At 35.6% G+C, this 19,799-nt stretch overlaps 3 protein-coding genes across 3 annotated transcripts; 1 reads left to right on the top strand and 2 right to left on the bottom strand.

Annotated features, from left to right (window-relative positions):
• Positions 1 to 606: 606 nt before the first annotated feature.
• LOC120342105 (mediator of RNA polymerase II transcription subunit 24-like) lies at positions 607 to 5,022 on the bottom strand. The gene is made up of 2 exons (XM_078110594.1): positions 4,923 to 5,022; positions 607 to 3,738 (listed from the first exon to the last, which is right to left on the bottom strand). The coding sequence occupies exon 2, from the start codon at positions 3,725 to 3,727 to the stop codon at positions 662 to 664; it is 3,066 nt and encodes a 1,021-aa protein (XP_077966720.1). The 5' UTR covers positions 3,728 to 3,738; positions 4,923 to 5,022; the 3' UTR covers positions 607 to 661.
• Positions 4,952 to 16,541, top strand: LOC120342423 (delta-1-pyrroline-5-carboxylate dehydrogenase, mitochondrial-like). Its single transcript, XM_078110595.1, has 11 exons — positions 4,952 to 5,195; positions 6,564 to 6,747; positions 7,299 to 7,502; positions 10,076 to 10,231; positions 10,581 to 10,655; positions 11,009 to 11,196; positions 12,949 to 13,071; positions 13,186 to 13,330; positions 14,735 to 14,932; positions 15,604 to 15,725; positions 16,149 to 16,541. The coding sequence occupies exons 1-11, from the start codon at positions 5,146 to 5,148 to the stop codon at positions 16,387 to 16,389; spliced, it is 1,686 nt and encodes a 561-aa protein (XP_077966721.1). The 5' UTR covers positions 4,952 to 5,145; the 3' UTR covers positions 16,390 to 16,541.
• A 2,221-nt stretch (positions 16,542 to 18,762) lies between these two features.
• On the bottom strand, positions 18,763 to 19,562 carry LOC120342428 (large ribosomal subunit protein bL12m-like). Its single transcript, XM_039411260.2, has one exon. The coding sequence runs from the start codon at positions 19,510 to 19,512 to the stop codon at positions 18,955 to 18,957; it is 558 nt and encodes a 185-aa protein (XP_039267194.2). The 5' UTR covers positions 19,513 to 19,562; the 3' UTR covers positions 18,763 to 18,954.
• Positions 19,563 to 19,799: the final 237 nt, after the last annotated feature.

Genomic DNA, 19,799 nt, shown 5'->3' with positions numbered 1-19,799 from the left:
CTCACGAGTGTGCATCCCTATGATAATAATAATTATATGCGAGAGTGAGACTGGACTCCTCGCCGTTGCTGGATTGTTCACATAATCGCTGGTCGGTTACAGCTTGCTGCACAATTAAGTCCATGCATCTGAAACCAATAACTGGCAAACAAGAATATTGATCGGAGATCGAAGACTTATCGATCGAAACTGCGGTTTCGATTCATGAATCTATAGTGACACCGCGTGTCTCATCACTAATTAATTAATAACTCGCTAATTATACGACATAATTCATCCAAAATCAACAGGCTTCTGGTCCGAGATATGATAAATGCATATGCAAAATTTGGAGCAGATTCAACCACGACTTCGTGAGATATCGCGTGCATCTAACAGACAAATACCTATCAACATACTTGCCGATCTAGAGATCGATAAGTAACAATGCTAGATGCAAGATCCCGGACATGGACTGGTAAACGGATGGGAGGTCATGGTCCAACCGGCTTTCTCTCCCCGGGATAAATATGTAAAATCTATTCAAATTGGGATGACATGTCAAATATTTTAAACTGCGCTGAGATTTAGGGCTTGAAACCAGATATACTCTCGAAACACAAGCCATTTATATTCTTTGATATCATATATATTTTAAAGAGCATGTTCCAACATGATCGACTTATTCGGGAAGAACCATTTGACAAATTGCCTTTGCAGCCACTTTTCTGCTGAAAGTGTGGCCAAGGTCAGATACAGATAACACAAAATTAAAACTATCAAATTCTTTATCAAACTTGGAAATTTTGAAAGTGCCATCACTAGCCATAGCAGCCAGTTCTGTGACCATGGTTAATGGCATCAGCTGCAAAACAGCTTGAGAAACCAATTCGCCACACAGTGATGCCAGATATACGAAGTAAACTGCAAAGTCAATATGAGGACCGGGTTGTCGTTCAGCAAGCGACATATTCATAATATCTAATGCGTAACTAAGTGCTCTCAATACTGGTTCTCTTACATGAGAATGCTTAGACTGAGCTGTGGCAGAATTTTCGCGGCCAAGTATAGATGAAAACGCACTTGCTGCCAAATCATGCTCTGCAGTCGAACTGAAAAGTCTTCGCAACTTAGTGGGTCCGACTTCATCTTGGAAATGTACTTGATGAGAAGCCAATGACTCTTTTCCAGACATTAGAAGTTGATGCGATAGCTTTTCTTTTGCTGTTTTTTGTGAAAGGCAAGCTTTTTGTTGTAAAGATATATTATGAAGAACTATAGCAAGACAGCTAACAGCAAGCTGTGCTAAAACATTTCCTGCAGGAGCAGAGAGAATCATGTGATCAGCTTCATCAGTCAAATAGTGCGGAATTTCGTGTCTTAACAAGCAAATGACAAAACTCTCAACATCTAACAAAAATATTCCACCCACAACAGTAGCTGTTCGTTCAACAATATCTTTGCGAGTTTGTGACAACAACTGTGAAACAAGTTGATGGCAAAACCATTTGGCACCGGACCGCTTCAAAACAGCTTCAAGTCGACAGAGCATATTTCTTCCTATCCAGCCTGTCTCTCTGCACTCTGTTATTAAATCGGAAAGAACATCAGCTGGAAATTTCACAGGCTCGTTATCCTGTGCACCAGGTAGGTTTGAATTTGGCATCAACACTTCCAATATACCTTTAAACATGTTTGTACGTTTTGCTGCATGTATTTCTTGACCGGGTGGCGATATAAATCCATGCGTTGAAAGTTTTTCAACGACTTCTTTCAATTCCTTCCAGAATAGTTTTGGAACGGTTGAAGCATATTTGGCTACTTCAACAAGACAAGTCAGTCTGATAGACAATGATAATATATTACATATGACATCACAGGCACCCAACACATCTGCTTTGCTCACAACTTTGTACTGCCATGCCTTTACCAATTCGATGAATGCTCTTGGCAAATTGGTGCACATCTCATGCCATTTTTTTATACTGCACGATTGTTCTTGAGTTCGTTCCCTTTTGTTTTGTAACAATTCAAGATACATTTTAATACGAGAGTCATCAACATCAAGTTCGCTTTTACTATTTCTCAATATTTGACCTCTATCATCAGGCCAGTAAACAGATATCCAGTTGTATAGAAAGTATTTACTAGAATCCATGTCTGCCATAGATCCTAAAACAACGTTTTTTCCATACTGTTCAGCAATTTGGCAGACTAGAAAATGCGTAAAATCAAAAAGAAGACATCTCATTTGTGCACTTTTACCGCCTTCGGCAGTGCTGGATTTCACAACATCATTAAACAATATTAATTTTTTAGCAAACTTTTGTACATTGTGTGTGATTGAGCCACTTGCCAAGATAATATTAAAGTTACTTGACATTTGACTCAATGTAGCAAGCAAATTTTCTTGTTTAGAAATATAATCAGCAGAAGTGTCTATGACTGAAAGTAACTGACGGGCAGTTGCCTCGTATTTTATCAATTTGCTCGGTTCTACTGCGTGTGTTGGATGCTGTGATGAAACTTTGGCCATGCTGAGTCTTCGTGTTTTCAGCTCTGTTGCAGCATCTTCTTTTAATATGCCGAAAGATAGGCAACGATCAATGAGCCAACTTAGGCAATCACAATTTCCAGTAATTTGGTCTAACACATCTAGAAGACTGTCATATTGCAATAATTCTGAAAAAGCACTTGCCGTCGCATCTTCAAAATCTGTTTCTAAAGACAGCTTTTTAAAATCTGAACCATTTCCTGACACAATAGCAGATTTAAGTCTTTTAAGATGTTGGGGAAGTGAAAGAAAAAGTACAGATGACCATTTGTGTTTCCTATCTCCATCAATGCTGCCTAAGAATCCCATCATACAGGCTCGTATCAAGTCCAGACACAGTTCTGAAACATTGAGATCACAAAGTTGAGAGAGCAACAGCAATTGTTGAATTAAAGTATCAGGATCAGTCATTTTATTCCATTCACCTTCTAGGAGGATAAACATATTCACCAACATGCCATGATGAGATTCATTTCCTTGTATTTTTGGCAAACAGAATACTGCAGATGTTTTTGTATTACAGCGAGCAAGTTGAGATACACTATTACATGATACATTAACATCATTTTGCATGTTATGTCCAACAGCAGCATTTTTAATTACAGCGAGATCAGTTTCAATATGGCTCCAAACACTGCTCTCCTCAAATCTTGCAATAGTCAGAAGAGATGCAGTTCTCGGTAATGTAGTTAAGGAATGCAAAGTTGAGCAGTTTTTCTGAATTTGCAAATTCTCAGCTTCAACTCCAGAAGTTCCTGAACCCCTTTTTAAATATTGTTCAATATTTCTCAAAAGCCATTGCAAAATCACAAGCAAAGCTTTGCACAGGCCCATGCTGTCTTCTAGAATTTGTCCCTTGTTTAGTTTTTCTATATATTTCATGAGTATATTCAAAGTATAATCCATGCTAGCAGTGTTTTGAAGATCCTCATGTTTAGAAATGGCAGTCAATATAGCTGCATAAGACAAAGTCCCCGATTTGAGTCCGTAATTAAAATAACTAAGAAGAACTGTATTAGGTGTGCTTCCGATGAATGCTTGAGAGAAGAGAACATCAGCCATATGAAACATGTCAACAACATTCCCTGGCTGTAGTAATTTTCTCATTGTTGAAGTCCATTTCTGTTCACTCCATCTTTCTTTCCAAGCATTAAGAACTACATTTTTGAAAACGGTGTGAACTGACACCTGCATAATTTTTTGACCTGCAAACAAATCAAATAATTAAGTACATATGTATAAACTGAAGTCTTCTATTCTATTCGAGTTTTGTAAAACACTAACTTCTTTATCTCTTTTTTTTTTTTTTTTTAAAGGTCCACGTTGTGGATTCATAACAGTTTTGTAAAAATAAATAAATGATGAAAAAATAATAATCATAGAACATAGTTACATATAATAAACAAATATATTCGTAAACATCATCCAGTATTATCCAGCAATTCATATTATTCCATTGTTGATTCCAGATAAAGTTTCCCATGTTTATCAGTAAATATACATTAATTTATATGTTTTTAATTTATAGCAGAAAAATAAAAATTTATACAATTAGTCATAGAATCTTACAAATTATGTCTAGTTCTTTTATAAAACTAGGATTATGTCTAAGTTGTTCTATATTTCTCCTTGCTAAAAGGGATTTTCTAATTCTTGTTATGACACTATTTACACTTGGATTAACATTTTCAAAAATAACTGCATTACTTTCTAACCATATTTTATATCTTGCAGTACACAGAAGAAGTATGACTGCATTACGTTCAATTAATGATAAATGTGAAAAACACTGATTATTTAGTTCTAGTAAAATACATGTTTTATAAATATTTTTTAACTCGCAATTGTTTATTTTTAATACAACTGAAAAAACTTTTTTATCTCACTAGGCTATAATCCATCTTAATTAAAACCACTGGACGGTACGACCAACATTCATAACTCGTAATATTTTGTGATAATCCTCCAAAGTACAGATGGGAACAAAAATCCTGTGCACCATCATGCGGAATAATATTTTTGACATTTTTTCTAAAATTGGAATACACGACAAATGATTCAAATGTATGTAATTTTTAAACCAAGCCAATTGGTTCAATTTTTTGTTGGTGGCTGTAAAATATCTTTATAAGTTTCCATGTCAAATAATTAGTACCTCCGGCATTGGTCCAAGAAAATCTGTCCGAGCCAGTGAGCCAGTTTTTTTTTCTCTCGTTACGCATTTAAGTTGCACCAAATTTTTTTAAAAGGAAAAAGTACGAGAAAAACAAAAGTTCTAAACAAAACAAAATAGACACTTACTTTGAATAAAAACTACCACTCTGTAGCAAAAAACAGCAGGATAATTCATTGCTACTACAATCAAATTATTAATAGATTCCTAACCCACCTAAAAATATTCCTGTGGCCCATAAAGGAGGGGGAGGCCCAGTTGAAGCAGATCCGATAAATGGGCGTTCCGCGTTTCTATTATTTGATTGGCTGCGAAAAGCCAAACCTACGGACTGTCAACACAGCGGATTTCCTTGCGGATTGACCGAATCTGCATTTGAGTGTAGCAGTTCGCGGTGCAACACGTTTTGTTTAAACTGTACGGCATTCAGAATAGCGCAATGTTGTCTTCTGGAAGAAGGATAATATTTACCGGGTTAAAGCAACACAGGTGCGTAATTTTTAATATCAATACATATACTTTGAGGCTTCCAAAAATTTGCTATAAAGAGAGAAGTGTTCCAGTGCTTCACTCCTGCACTCAGAGCGGGTCTCGTGTAGTTTCGTACTCGTACCTAACGTACTTTTAGTAGGCGTAGCATAACAATTTTTTGACATGCCAATCCTGACCCTCACCTGACTACGCCATCCGAAAATTACATCACTACAACGTCACAATCACGTCATAGAGCTTGCCAAATACTCGTACGATCGCCCGAAATAGCATCGGTGCCGACGATAAAGAACTGACTAACGTCAGCGATCTCTCTCCTATCAGGATCGTTGCGACGAGAGAAATGGCTGTTCGATTTCGGGTTCTCGTCTGCGCGTCTTGGATGACAGTTCGCATAGTTTGAAGAGCTCTATTACGTCACTGTGACGTCGTAGTGACGTAATTTTTGGATGGTGTGGTCAGGTGGGGGTTACGATTAACACATGAGAAAATTGTTATGCTACGCCTACTAGAAGTACGTTAGGTACGAAACTACATGAGACCCTAACCTGACTACGCCATCCAAAAATTACGTCACTGCGACGTCAAAATCACATCATAGAGCTTGCCAAATACTCGTACGATTGCCCGAAATGGCATCGGCGCCGACGATAGAGAACTGACTAACGTTAGCAATGTCTCTCCTATCGGGATCGTTGCGACTAGAAAACGAGAGAAATTGCTGTTCGATTTCGGGTTCTTGTTTGCGTGTCTTGGATGATAGTTTGCATAGTTTGAAGGACTCTATTACGGTTGATAGTCAGATAGTTACGGTAGCCACTGATACCGTACTTCATACAGTTGCTAAACCTGAAGGACTGGCATTGTGTACTCAATTTATTACATTCTGGTAAAAGCTGTTAGGTATCGGCTTTTTTGGTACCTGTACTTACTGAATTAAGCTGTTGCATCAACTTTTCTATATACAGATATTCACCGAAAGATATAAAAAATGTTATCCCATGGTCTTTTTCATGCTATTTCCCACTGTTTGTGCTTTAGCAAGTTGGTCAATTTCTTTGTACGAGTTCCTAAATTTAAATTATGTGCAGATAGATTAGATATCTCTGTATCTGCAGATTTTTTGTTGTTACAGAACAATTCCTGAGTTCTCATAGCTGCTGGTCTTTCTCCCGGAATTTATAACCAAACATGTTTTACTGTTTATTTCCAATTGATACTGATATAATTGAGTGTATAGTTCAATCCTTAAATAATGTTTGTACAGTAGTAGGGCAATACTTGACATTTTACTTTTTAATACAGCAATGGTCAATACAAAATATTTGCTAAGCATTTTATTCAAAATCTTTTCCTTTTTGAAAGGTTACAAATAACTGCGAGAAGTCTATCAGTTCAGAATGAACCGATTTATGACTTTACTCCTGGATCAAAAGAAAGACAAGATGTTTTGGATGCTTTGAAATTAGTTGAATCTCGTGTTGAAGACATACCTATTGTTATTGGCGGTGAACATGTTAAAACAAACGACATTCATTATCAAGTCTCGGTAAGTTCGAATTGCACCAACTGTTAGGAATACACTTGCCATCGCACTTCCCGTTACTTTACATGAGTTGAATCCTGTAGGGGATGATTATATGTGAGAGGATTGCTAGACTCACCTCAAGGTGGTTCATGTTCCAACCATCCACTCGCTCAAGTTCATAATAATAGTTCATAAATATCTGGCTAACTAATTCCATACCCGATATAGACTGGTAACTGGATGAGAGGCTGTGGTATGCCTTATGATTAAGTCCGTGAAATCCTAACCTATCCTTCTGGTTTGCACTGTAAAGAAAGCAGGGAAAAGATAACGAAGATAAAATCTATTGTTATGTCTGATTTTCACTTTGATGGGATTATTCATTATAAACTGTGCACACTTTTGTTTAATTTTTTTTATTTATGTTCAGCGAATCAGCGTTAGGTTATGTAAATGTGTTGGATACTTTCAGAATACATTTGCTTTATTTTCATCGCTATTTCATATTTGACATAATTTTTTTAATATCTAGATATACCATTATACCATATTTTGTCTATGTTTTTCTACAGCCGTATAACCACAAGCAAAAGATAGCAAAGTTTTGTTATGCTTCTTCTGACCTCATAAACAAAGCTATTGAAAACTGTCTTTCTGTTCGGGCTGAATGGGAAAGAAAACCAGTTGAAGATAGGGTTCAAATATTTTTGAAAGCAGCAGATAAAATTGCTGGAGAAAAAAGAGCAGAAGTGTTGGCTACTACAATGGCGGGACAGGTAACATGATTTATATTCAACAGATTTTCATTAGTCATAGAATTTGATCTTTGTGAGCAGGGATGGCCAATTCGAATAAAGTATTCGAATGTATTCGAATATCTCGTCATTCGAATATCGGAATTCAAGTTCATAAGAATATCGGATATTTGTGTGACGTCACTCATTTTCGACGCCGTTTTCAAGATGTTTCCGTTGAATGAAAACATTCTCGATAGAAAACTTGCGCGTGATTGTTTTCATCACTCATCAGCGTAACGTGTTATTTAGGCCCGTAAACGCCTTTACGATTGTGTTATTTTCTCTGAAACGAAAATTTTCCACAAATTTGTTCCACGATAACGATAACATTTATTTTATTTTTGTATGCGCACGGAATTGTGAATCTGGTAAATACGTTCATCGGCGGCGAGTTTCTAAAGACAACGCAACTTTTTGATTGAAAAGCGGCAATTTAAAATACTGAAAATAAAACCGTGAACAACATAAGTTTTATTGAGGCCCGGGAAAATTTAAAAAACGCTTTTCTAGGCAGTGAAAATCGCAAAATTCGTGTGCCTCTGGCACACATTATGTTTGGTCGGCGTTTAGAAACATATCGTCACTAATTGAGGGCGGGATTTGCCTGATTATCCATTTAAATTGCCGTCGAATATTTTCGTGTTAACACGATACAAGGTTTGAATGAAACGCGACTTTTTCCCTGGTTGTGAGGATGTATATAATATAATTAATCTAAAGTATATTCAATCAATTTTATTGTGATGAAATAAATTTTACTCTGAGATATTTTACTCTGAGCATTTCGATCGAGCGGAGTCACTGTTAACAAGTACATCTGAATATTTGCCGAATTCGCAAAATACGGATAAAAACAATACTTAATCGGACAGTTTACCTCACGTTTTTATTTTTATGGCCGTGGTTTGCAACGGTATATAAGAGTGGTTAGGATTTTATTTTGTCGACGCAACCGCAGGATAAATTGAAGACAATTAAATTAATAAGAGCAAGACATTTTAAATATGCCCGTGTCGGTCACGAATTCATCACTTTGCACAACAGAAAAATATATATTCGTTGTTATATTATTTGTTGTAAAAGTCGACTCTTCTAACAGGTGGCATAATCGCGGCGATGAATATGTATTTCTAATTTACTGCTAAACTTTATATGTATATTCATTGTATGAAATGAATTATTCTCTACACTTAACATGAATTTATATAAATATTTGAGATTTTTCTAACGGCGATAACGAGTTGGCAAGATTGCAAAAATACATATTAAAATTAAATACATCAGGCAGTTTATCTCGTAATTTTCGGTCACAGATTGCCGTGGACCGAATAGTAATGTTTTTTTTTTTTGACGTAAGAAGAAGCAACCGCGAGTTATGTTGGACACATTAAATTAATATATAAAGATATTTTAGAATCTCGTAGTTGTCATGGATTGAATATTTTACCTAACAGAATGATCATTATACGCTGACAAGACGGCTCTTTTAACAAGTGCGGAATCGCGGTGGGTCTTACAGGCGGCAATGGGAATTTCCGATTTCGAAAATCCTGGCTGCGCGCTGGCAGTGGTGGTCATCTATTCTCTACTAATTTATTTCCAACTCCAAACACAACTATATGTTACACATAATAACAATATGGTTCACATAAATTTATATACAAATATACTGGTAGGTAGTAGAATACTCAAGGCTTAAATATTAGAATTTTTAAAGGCATGATGGATTTTCGATTGTTGTTGCCTGTATTGCCAATAAATTTAATTACTCTCAGAAAATATACACAATTATCTGAATGCAAGTAGTATTTTTGTCAATAGACTCGACTATTATCGTAATATCATGATACCAATGATAGAAAGCATCAGACAACTCCTTGGCTATCTTTTCATATGGTCATTTGTACAAAGTGAATAATTTTAATAAACTGACTGTGTCACAAGTTGCTATTATTTTTTATTAATAGCTATAAACTATCAATTACTTTGTGTACATATACTGTTGGTCTGTGGCTTCATTCTGATATTTCTATTGATGCTTATTTCCTGATTTAGTGGGTTTTAATAAACTAAAACAAAAATGTGTTATTTTCGATTTTAGAATGTATTCGGAATTCCAGATTCGAAAACATTATTTTAGAATGTATTCGGAATAGTTTAGTATTCGGAAATGGCCATCCCTGTTTGTGAGCGAAGTTATGGGGAGATACTGAAAGATATAAATAAATTGTAAAATCATAGATAAATACCAATTGACACGAGACTTAGTAAAGCAGTTCATGCCTATACAATCAGGGAACAGCTTTGAAGTAGTGAATCCCAGATAACTGAAGTTTTTGTCAAAAAACTTGGGTATAAAGGTTTTTTGGTCCGATAAGTACACTAACAATAAATGGGTGAGAGATCACAGCCAACAGAGGTTATCCCTTGGAAATGTATAAACGAAGACACAAATACCGACTAATGTCAATTAATTAATTAACATAACCCAAATTCACTTTTATATTTGATTATAGATTAGCTTACTTTTTATTTATGAATTCATTTTCCAGGGTAAAAGTATCATACAAGCAGAGATTGATGCCGGTCCGGAGTTGGTGGATTTCTTCAGATTTAATGCAAAATATGCCCTGGATATGGTTCAAGAACAACCTATTAGTCCAAGTCCAGATGTATATACGAATACCACAGAATACAGGGGCCTTGAAGTAAGTAAAGTTAACATTCTATCAAACAAGATATGCTAATTGAGAAAACTTAAAACTGTCAAAAATGTTTTATTCTATCGTAGAGAGACAGGAGACAACCAATACATTATTTGTTTGAACAGAAAGCTGCTATGTTTGTTTATACTTGAGTCTTGATCTATTTATGGTTCTTGAAAACTAATGTAAGGTTTCCAAATTCTTCTTTTATGGGTTATGTTTATTCGAAACGAGAAGATACTGCTTTTGAAGTGAACAGAATATATCTAGTTCGACATTGCATGAACGTTTCAAATTTTTGATGCTACTATAATAGTAAGGACCTATGTATCATGCTTGTTTTATCCTACAGGGATTTGTTGCTGCTATATCACCTTTCAACTTCACAGCAATTGGGGGAAACTTAGCTGGAAGTCCTGCAATGATGGTAAATATACTTTCACTGTTTTAATGCGAGCCAAGAGATAAGAAAAATTCATATCTTCTTTGTCATTTCTTTCTTGGACAATGATCTGATGCATCTGTAAACGTATCAAAAAGAGAAAGAGCTCATTTGGCGCGTAACTAAGTAAACAATGAGTAAAATAAAATCTATAAAAATAGAGCCTACTTGAAGAAGAGAAGTATCATAATTTTTCTGACTCTTTGGTGGTAATACGGAAAAATCCTCATTTAAAGTGAAGTCTGCTTATTAGCCGGAAAATAGGTCTTATTGCTATTGAATTTAAAATGTTCCCTTATTGTCCTAGAATATATTCTTACTTTCAATCTTCCTTTTAGGGAAATGTTGTACTGTGGAAACCAAGTGACACAGCTATGTTGTCAAACTGGACTGTTTACAAAATATTAGAAGAGTGTGGACTACCCCCTGGTGTTATACAGTTCTTGCCTGCTGATGGACCAACCTTTGGTGACACAATTACTGCTTCTGAGCATCTCGCTGGCATAAATTTTACAGGGAGTGTCCCGTGAGTTATACACTATTTTTGTAAACAAAATTATCATAATCGTAAAATGTCAAATATAGGCGAGAAGCGTTTACGAGGTGTGGCTTTTGCTACAATGAGTAATGTGTTTGTGTTAATATCTCGCTGGTATAAACTTTACAGGAAATGTCCAGTGAGTTACACACAATGTTCATAAACAGAATTATCGTGATCATCAAATGTAAAAATATAGGCGAGAAGCATTTATGACATATGTCCTGAATCAATTTTGGATTTTACACATTCAGAGTACTAAGCATTTTTCGTTGTTAAGATAGAACATAATGAATCTATGGTTATAATTTTTCATATGTCTTCAGAATTAATTTTGGTACCCATTTCTTCTGCTTTTGAGAAAGACGCCATTTTTATGTCCTTATATTCAAGCATTGTTCTATTTCTATAATGTTACTCGTTAAAGTATCGGATAGAGCAGGGGTGTCAAACTCGTGGGTTTTCGAGGGCCGCATTGCATTTTGGGAATTGTGCAAAGGACCGCAAATAGTTTTTGATATATTTTGATAATGTATACTTGAAGCCTATTTTTAAAAAGGTATAGTTTGTGACATATATTGTAATGCAAAATCTTCTCGAATTTAAATGCCATTTACATATTAATTTTTGCATTTCGATATTATTGCAATTTTCTGTATTTATTACAAAAAATCATAAATTTCTATGTACAACTATCCAAAACATTTTTGAACAAAGTTTTGATAAGAAAAGAATAATACATACACCAAAAAGTACCTAATCTAAATATATAAGCCTAAAATTTACAAAAATACTACAGAATAAACTGTTTTTTTTTTCGTTCGTTTGCAAACGTTTGGCAGCTCTTCTGTGCCACAGGCTTACTAATATCAGGCTGAAATGATTTTACAGTGCCAACTCTAATTAAAGAGGCCACATGATCATCGATTATTCTGGATCGTTGAGAATGTTTGATTCATTTCAGTAATACAAAAATATTACGTTTATCATTGCATGTATAGATCAGTAAACAAACAAATGACTGACTTTTCAGACTAGACATTTCCTACCATCACGTGGCATACGTGGACCGCTTGAGCTATGATTGATATATATTGATTTTCAGTAACTAGGTATCCTTATAATTATGATATATATGTAATATACAAACACATAAAAAAATTTGTTCAAAGTTGATCTTTAAAATTGTCATATTGACTGCTGAGCTTCTATACTTATGTCTATATTGTATTGTATTCTTTCACTGTAGGCCTACTGATGGAAATGTGACAAATCAAACAATGTGCTTTAGAATTTTGAGAAATGTAGAAATATTGCAACTCCCATTTTTTTCAAAAATGCCACCTTCTTCATGTACTTTGCATTTTATTTAATCCTTGAAGTGTTTTTTTAAGTTATCTTTTGCTAGCTTGAGGTGTATTCAATTGCAAACAAAAAAAATTTAATTTTCCAAAACTACTTTCACAAATTGTGGTTTTCTGTGTGAATAATCGATTTCACTTTATTAGAAGGTTTAAAAAATGTATTAAGTTTAGATAAAAAAAACTCACAAAATATTATAAATATTGTTAAGCGTTCGAGGGCCGCATTGGAAGTGCTTTGGGGTCGCACGAGGCCCGCGGGCCGCATGTTTGACACCCCTGGGATAGAGCACAAAAATGCCCTGAGAACGATTGAGCCTACTCATAGCTAGATACATGTATATTCGAGAATAATATTCAATGTTGAATGTTCTTTCAGGACATTCAGTCGTTTGTGGAAGCAAGTAGGAGAAAATCTTCACAAATACAGAACATTTCCAAGGCTGGGAGGTGAATGTGGAGGAAAAAATTTCCATTTTATAAAATCTGGAGATATCGAAAAGTGAGCTTTTTTTCTATCCTGGTCGCTATGTTAATAAGTATATTAGCTATTCTAAAAGTGAGTTATGTCAATTATTTGGATATGTATGTAGACTTACTCTAAATTTCATTTCAGCATTGTCAATGGAACTATCCGTTCAGCTTTTGAATACAGTGGTCAAAAATGTTCTGCATGTTCTCGGGCCTATATTGCTGAATCTATGTGGCCAAAAGTAAAAGAAGCTCTTGTTGAGGCGCAGAAGAAATTAAAAATAGGGAATGTAAGTTGTTCTGAATATGTTAGATCAGGAGTTCTCAAACTTTTTAAGCCGCACCCTATTTCTAGAATTTGTCAAGTCCCACCTTAAAAATAACTAGCTGACAAGTGACAATAAACTACAAATAGCGGATAGTAAGGCGAAAGTATGTTTTATTCAAAAATCATGTTGAAAATACGTGGATGGAATGTAAATATCCAAAATAAAGAAATGTGAAGATCCAAAACAAGGCGGGACAGATCAAATCTAAGTAATATGCTTATTTTTAATTGACTTCATGCTTTCTTTGTGGGACACACTCCACCGTTTGAAAACTACTGTGTTAGATAAAACATGTTTCTGGAGGTAAAATAGCATTTCATCTCTCAAGTTGCAGTTTGGCAGTAAATTGTGCCTTTACTGTGTCTTCATGAATTTTATATTCTTTTGTTATGGGTATCGGCAAATCCAATTATTAGATCGTCTATTTTTAAACAATCAGAAGGGCTAGACCAGGGGTTCTCAACCTTTTTTCTGTCAGGTACCCCCCGAGCCACGAAACAATCAACGTGAACCCCCGGTAATCAGACACCGGACAAAGTTTTGATATATTGATTAACAATTTGTTGCAACAGCAATTTATTGACCAGATGTAACTAAATTAAATCTTCGTGTTGAAATTATTGCCCTTGTCCTCCACCTAACTACCGTAATGTATTTTTAAAATCTCTCCCAAGTTTCAATAAGCATAATCACTTTCTCCGATGCTCGCAGCACATTGTCTTTGGAAATTTCACAGTTTGCCTGCAAAGCCGTGAATTTCACATTGTTGCGACACAATCACAACAACGCAAGATCAGGGAAAATATACGTTCCAATTGGCATCTAGTTTCAATGGGCACCCGGCACCCATTTTCCTTTTGTAGTAATGTAGGATATTGAAAAACAGCAACACGAAAAAACTCGACTGCCATCCAAGTACCCCTGGAAATCTTCTCGGGAACCCCTGGGCTAGACCCAGGAATTAAAATAGAGTTATCATGAAATCTTGACCTGTTTATATGTTTGCTAAAATAACATCCTTTATGCATGGAAAATTCTTTGTTTTTACTTATCGATCTTGATCGGTAAGTATGTTGATAGGTATTTGTCTGTCTGTATGTCTGTGTGTTAGATGCACGCGATATCTCACGAAAGCGAGGTTCAATCTGCACCACATTGGGCATGTGCATTCATCTTAGCTCGGATCAGAAGCCTATTGATTTTGGATGGATTATGTCGTATAATTAGCGAGTTATTAATTAATTTGTGATGGGACACACGGTGTCACTATGGAGTAAGACCACTGTTTTGGGGGATCCCCTAACCTTCGATCGATAAGTCATCGATTTCCAACCGAATTCTAGTTTTGTTTTTCTGTTCTTACAGCCATCAGATCTCAGTGTTTTCAGCTCAGCCGTGATCGATGGAAACTCGTTTGAGAGAATTCGTTCTTATCTTGAACACGCTCATCAATCACCTGATATTGAAGTATTAGCAGGCGGAACTTGTGACGATTCAAAAGGTTATTTTGTGCAACCTACGATTCTTCTGTCTAAAAATCCAGATGAAAAACTCATGAAAGAGGTTCGTTTTCAATAATACTTAGAAATTTCATTCATATTCAATGGCCGTGTTCAAGATTTTAGTAACATTTTCTCCTCTGTATAAAACTCTCTAACAACAGATCAAGAGTTTCTTATTTAAATCAAGACCTTTTGTACCTTATGCAGTGGTGTGCAACCGCCATACCGTGGCCAGTTTGCGACCGGGCTATAATTGGCACGGTGGTGGGGCTCATCGTGCTAAAGGTTAGGAATACGCTCGCCACTGCACCTCTAATTACTCTGCGTGGCATGCGGGGATGGTTATGTGCGAGAACTCCTCGCCGCCGTAGGGTGGTTCACGTAACCACTGGTCGGTTACGGCATCCGAAAACAACTAATCCCATACCCAACATGGAATGTTAACCGGACGAGAGGCCATGGAACGTCATATGGTTAAACCGTCTTATCGACTCTTCTCGGGATAAATATGTAAAATCCTATCCTACTTCATCAGGCTGAAAACATATATGTAATGTTAGACCCATATTTGCTGGCCACTAATATATAAAACGTCAGATGGAAGTAAATCGGCCTTTCTGTATGTTCGAGGAACAAGGAGGAGAGTAAAATCAATTATAAAAAAAACCTGCCTGCATACTTGAACGAAACACTTCATTTCTATATATCTCATCCAAATTTCATTATTAACAGGAAATTTTTGGGCCTGTTCTCACATGTTATGTTTACAAAGACTCCGATTACAAAGATGTTTTAAAGTTAATTGATAGTACTTCACCATATGCTCTAACCGGATCTATATTTTGCGACGATGAGTAAGTCCACTTGCTACTTTGTTAGTAGATTTAAATATTGGAAGTTTTGTATAAGAGACTCGTACATCATTAGCACCAGCTTCCTACACTGGGAAAAATATTTTGATCATAAAAACTGACATGTGCAAGCCTTGTTTAATTGCCTAATGAATTCTTCAACCTGAAGCTTTTTTATTTTCTGTCAGAAATTCTCATTTTGAATCATAATTGGAAGTTTGAAATTTCAGTCTGCTATATCAATAAAAACATGTGAAACCCCAGCAGCTATTGCTATATTTATCAGTCTGTCCTAATAGTTAGATCTGGCATTTTATAACGGTTCCCTGAAAGATTTTGAATGTTGAGAAAAGTAATTATGTGTGACTCTTGTACTTTCTAGCTGTCAGACCCATGACAATAAACAACTACCATATATATTTTCAGAACTGTTATTGACGAGGCAAAAGATGTGTTGCGTAATGCTACTGGAAACTTGTATATAAATGATAAATCAACAGGATCCGTCGTTGCACAGCAATGGTTCGGGGGAGCGAGGAAATCTGGCACCAATGACAAGCCTGGTGGTCCATATTATCTTGTCAAATGGGTGTCACCTGTTGTTGTGAAACGAACCTTTCAACCATTGAAAGATTGGTCTTATCCATCCATGGTAGACGGAAGATAATGAATTAACGTGGTTTCAATATAATTGTACCGTTATCAATCCAACTTCCGAAGAGCAATATTTATTCAATATAAAAGTTTCAGATTTTATTCTTTCTAATGAAATTATAGAAGCTATGTCAACAAAAGTTCCCTATTATGTTTGTAAATGTTTGGTGTATTGGGTATTTTTTTTAATGGGCTCCATGGATAATGAGCTTGCAATCATTGTGCCACGTGCCATGGGTCCCAACTGAGTGTAAATAAGACCACTTGGAGAAACTAAACCAATCCTTGAACAAACTTGACATGACCCAAATATCGCATCATTCTTGACAAAGATATTGTAATCAACTGAAAATTCTCCCAATAGAGAATCAAGGTAATGAAAAGTGGATTCTATAATCTGACTCAAAATGTGTAGCAATGAAGTCTGTGTCTGAATGCTTTTACCTAAGTATTTGTTGTTTAATATTGTAGAGTTATGTAAATTTGTATCTTGTAACAAAACTCTGTGTCCTTGTGGGAAGGTGTCTAAATTAAATTAATACGCTCGTATTACTTAAATCGTATTATTGTAATTAATTGTGATACAAATACAGGTTCTCAGAAGTACATATAAGACAACTCGATTCACGGTTTTGGGTCACAGACTCGCAAGTAAGTTTTGCAATAAGAGTAGAACATTTTTTAAGGTAAATGATATAACATCTCCGTTAGTGTTGGTGGTTCGGCAGATGTCTTATCCAGATTGATCTCCTTAGGGAACCCACTTGAAAAACACACCTTACCTTTCTCGCAAGTAGCAACTTAGAATCGAGGTGGAATTATTGCAACCATACTCTGTGTGAAGAAGCGAACGAATTTGAAAATCGGAATTTCGCGGCAATTACGCGTCCGTAAAAAGAGTCGATTTTTTTAGTGTATAATGGTCGCACTATATTCAATTCATGACAACGAGAATTTAAAATGTTTTTCTATTCATGGTAACTAGAGGTTGAGTCTACTTACTACAAGATGATAGCATCACTTGTACTTCTTTAAAATGCCACAGCAATCTGCTAACATATTGCCCGATTATATTTAGTTTTGATATATATTCTTAGAGATCATGCAAATTTGTTATCGTCGTTAGAAAAATCCTACTATCTGCTATAAATTTCCAGAAAGTACAACTTGATTTAGTACTTATTAAAAAATATATTTAAAGTACCGGTATATTAATTTAATAGTGATCATTTTAATCTGCGGTTGTGTTGACAAAATAAAAGCAATACTAATCAGAAAATACCATAACAATCCGTGGACACAAAAATGTGTGATAATGTGCCCGATTATATTTTGTTTTTATTCGTATTTTTGTGAATTCAACAAATCTGAGCTGTTCGTACAACACTTACGGCTCTCCAGTACTGTACGTACCAATGTGGAGGCCTAAGGGAAAATGCCCTGGTACATATACTAAAGTATCACCCGAAATTCTGCGATTTGCGATGTCTAAAGCACTTACGGCTCTCCAGTACTGTACGTACCAATGTGGAGGCCTAAGGGAAAATGCCCTGGTACATATACTAAAGTATCACCCGAAATTCTGCGATTTGCGATGTCTAAAGAAGCGTTTTTAATCGGTCGCGTACAATCATAAAACAAAAGTTATCGTGTTCTCCGTTTTATTTTCAGTTTTTTTGTATTGCCGCTTTTTAATTCAGAAAATCTGGGTTGCCACCATTGACACCTACTAAAAAAAATAATTTTTCGTTGTTTGAACTCGCTAGTAACACTATACGTGTGCTCGGGTTTTCGTCAGAAATTCGCAAGTGAGTTGTGAAATCCAATCGTTTTGACCTGTCGCGTCACCTGTTACCAAATTTTCGAATAGTGAATTGCTATTCTAATAGTTGAATATTCGAATATATGCCCAGCCATACTCAGTAACTAGTAATAATTGACTTGATTAATGTTATGTGGATAAACTTGCTTTTTATGTTTTATGTGAATTTTAACGTAAATCGTTACTTGGCTGATAGTTAACTTTTGCAAAAAAAAACGTTTGCGGCCCGCAGTGAATTTCTGGCTCGTTGCGGACTCATTCAAATGCCTTTGCGGACTCTGGTTGGGAAACACTATGCTAGGTTTAAAGTTTTGTTGTTGATATCAAATCGTCCATGTTTGACCGAAGTTACCACCAGGGTTATGGTGTCAAGGGAAAAATTATATTCAAATCCAGTTTGAAAAAAAATCTGAATTTAGGATTTTCAAAATTTTGCAAACCTCATTCAATATACGGTTAAGCATGCTTAGTTAAAGGTTCGGCCCGCGGTTTCACCCAGCAGTTTGAACCTCCAATGAAAGCATGACTGTATAGCTCTGCCTATGGACAATTTTCAGACCTTGCCACGTTTGGTTCAGTTTCTAATAAAGATCAAAAAAGGTAATAAAGACCAATTGCCTGCTTTAAAATGATGTCAAATACATAAATCAATAATTGAAATATAGTAATTCTCTGAACAGTTTCCTGGAAGCCTTTGCTAAAGTATAACCACTTTTTATGATTTGAAAGCTTTTTTAAAAAAAATTCATAAATAGATCATTCAATAACAACAGTTCCACCTGCCTCCGTTAATGTTTTTGATAATTCCTCAGCTTCTGTTTTTGGTATTTCTTGTCGTACAATTTGTGGTACACTTTCCACAAATCCTTTCGCTTTTACAAGATTGAGGTTTGGCATTAAAAGTTTAATTGCTTTGATTAATTTAACTTTTGAATCTGGTTTGAAAGCAGTAAGTTTGACTGTGAACTCAGTTTGTTCTTTCGAAGCTGGAGCTTCATCTTCCGCTTGAGCAGCACTGGCACCGGGAGCAATACCTCCACCAACCATCATTGGAATATCACTGATATTCAATTTGATTTTTAAGAGTTCGTTTAATTCCGATACTTCTATGAGTGTAAGATTTGAGATTTCATCGACTATTTTTACAATTTTTGGTGGAAATTCTTTACTTCCTTCTAGCGGTGGTGGTGGGATTTTCTCGATCCCTTGAGCTGCTGCTGTAGACATTGCATCTTTACCTCTGCGCACGATACCATTGCATTTCAGCAATCGATCAGTTCTAAAAAGTATTCTTGTTTGTCTAATTGCAAACATATTGTTCACGATTTATGGCAATTGCTTGCTGAAATGATAGGTTATTATTACGAAAATATTATTAATTCAGTAATTAGACTACTAATATTTTTTTTTATGTTAGAACTATCAAACTAAAGACCGCAGCAATTGGGTCTCGTGTACATACTTCTAGTGGGCGTAGAATAACAATTTTTTCACATATCAATCCTAACCCCCACCTGACTACGCCATCCAAAAATTACGTCACAGTGACGTAATATAGCCCTTCAAACTATATGAACTGCCATCCAAGACGCGCAGACGAG

This window comes from Styela clava, chromosome 3 (genome assembly GCF_964204865.1).
Source record: "Styela clava chromosome 3, kaStyClav1.hap1.2, whole genome shotgun sequence".
In the NCBI taxonomy this organism is placed as follows: domain Eukaryota; kingdom Metazoa; phylum Chordata; class Ascidiacea; order Stolidobranchia; family Styelidae; genus Styela; species Styela clava.
This window is presented reverse-complemented; position numbering and strand designations above follow the sequence as displayed.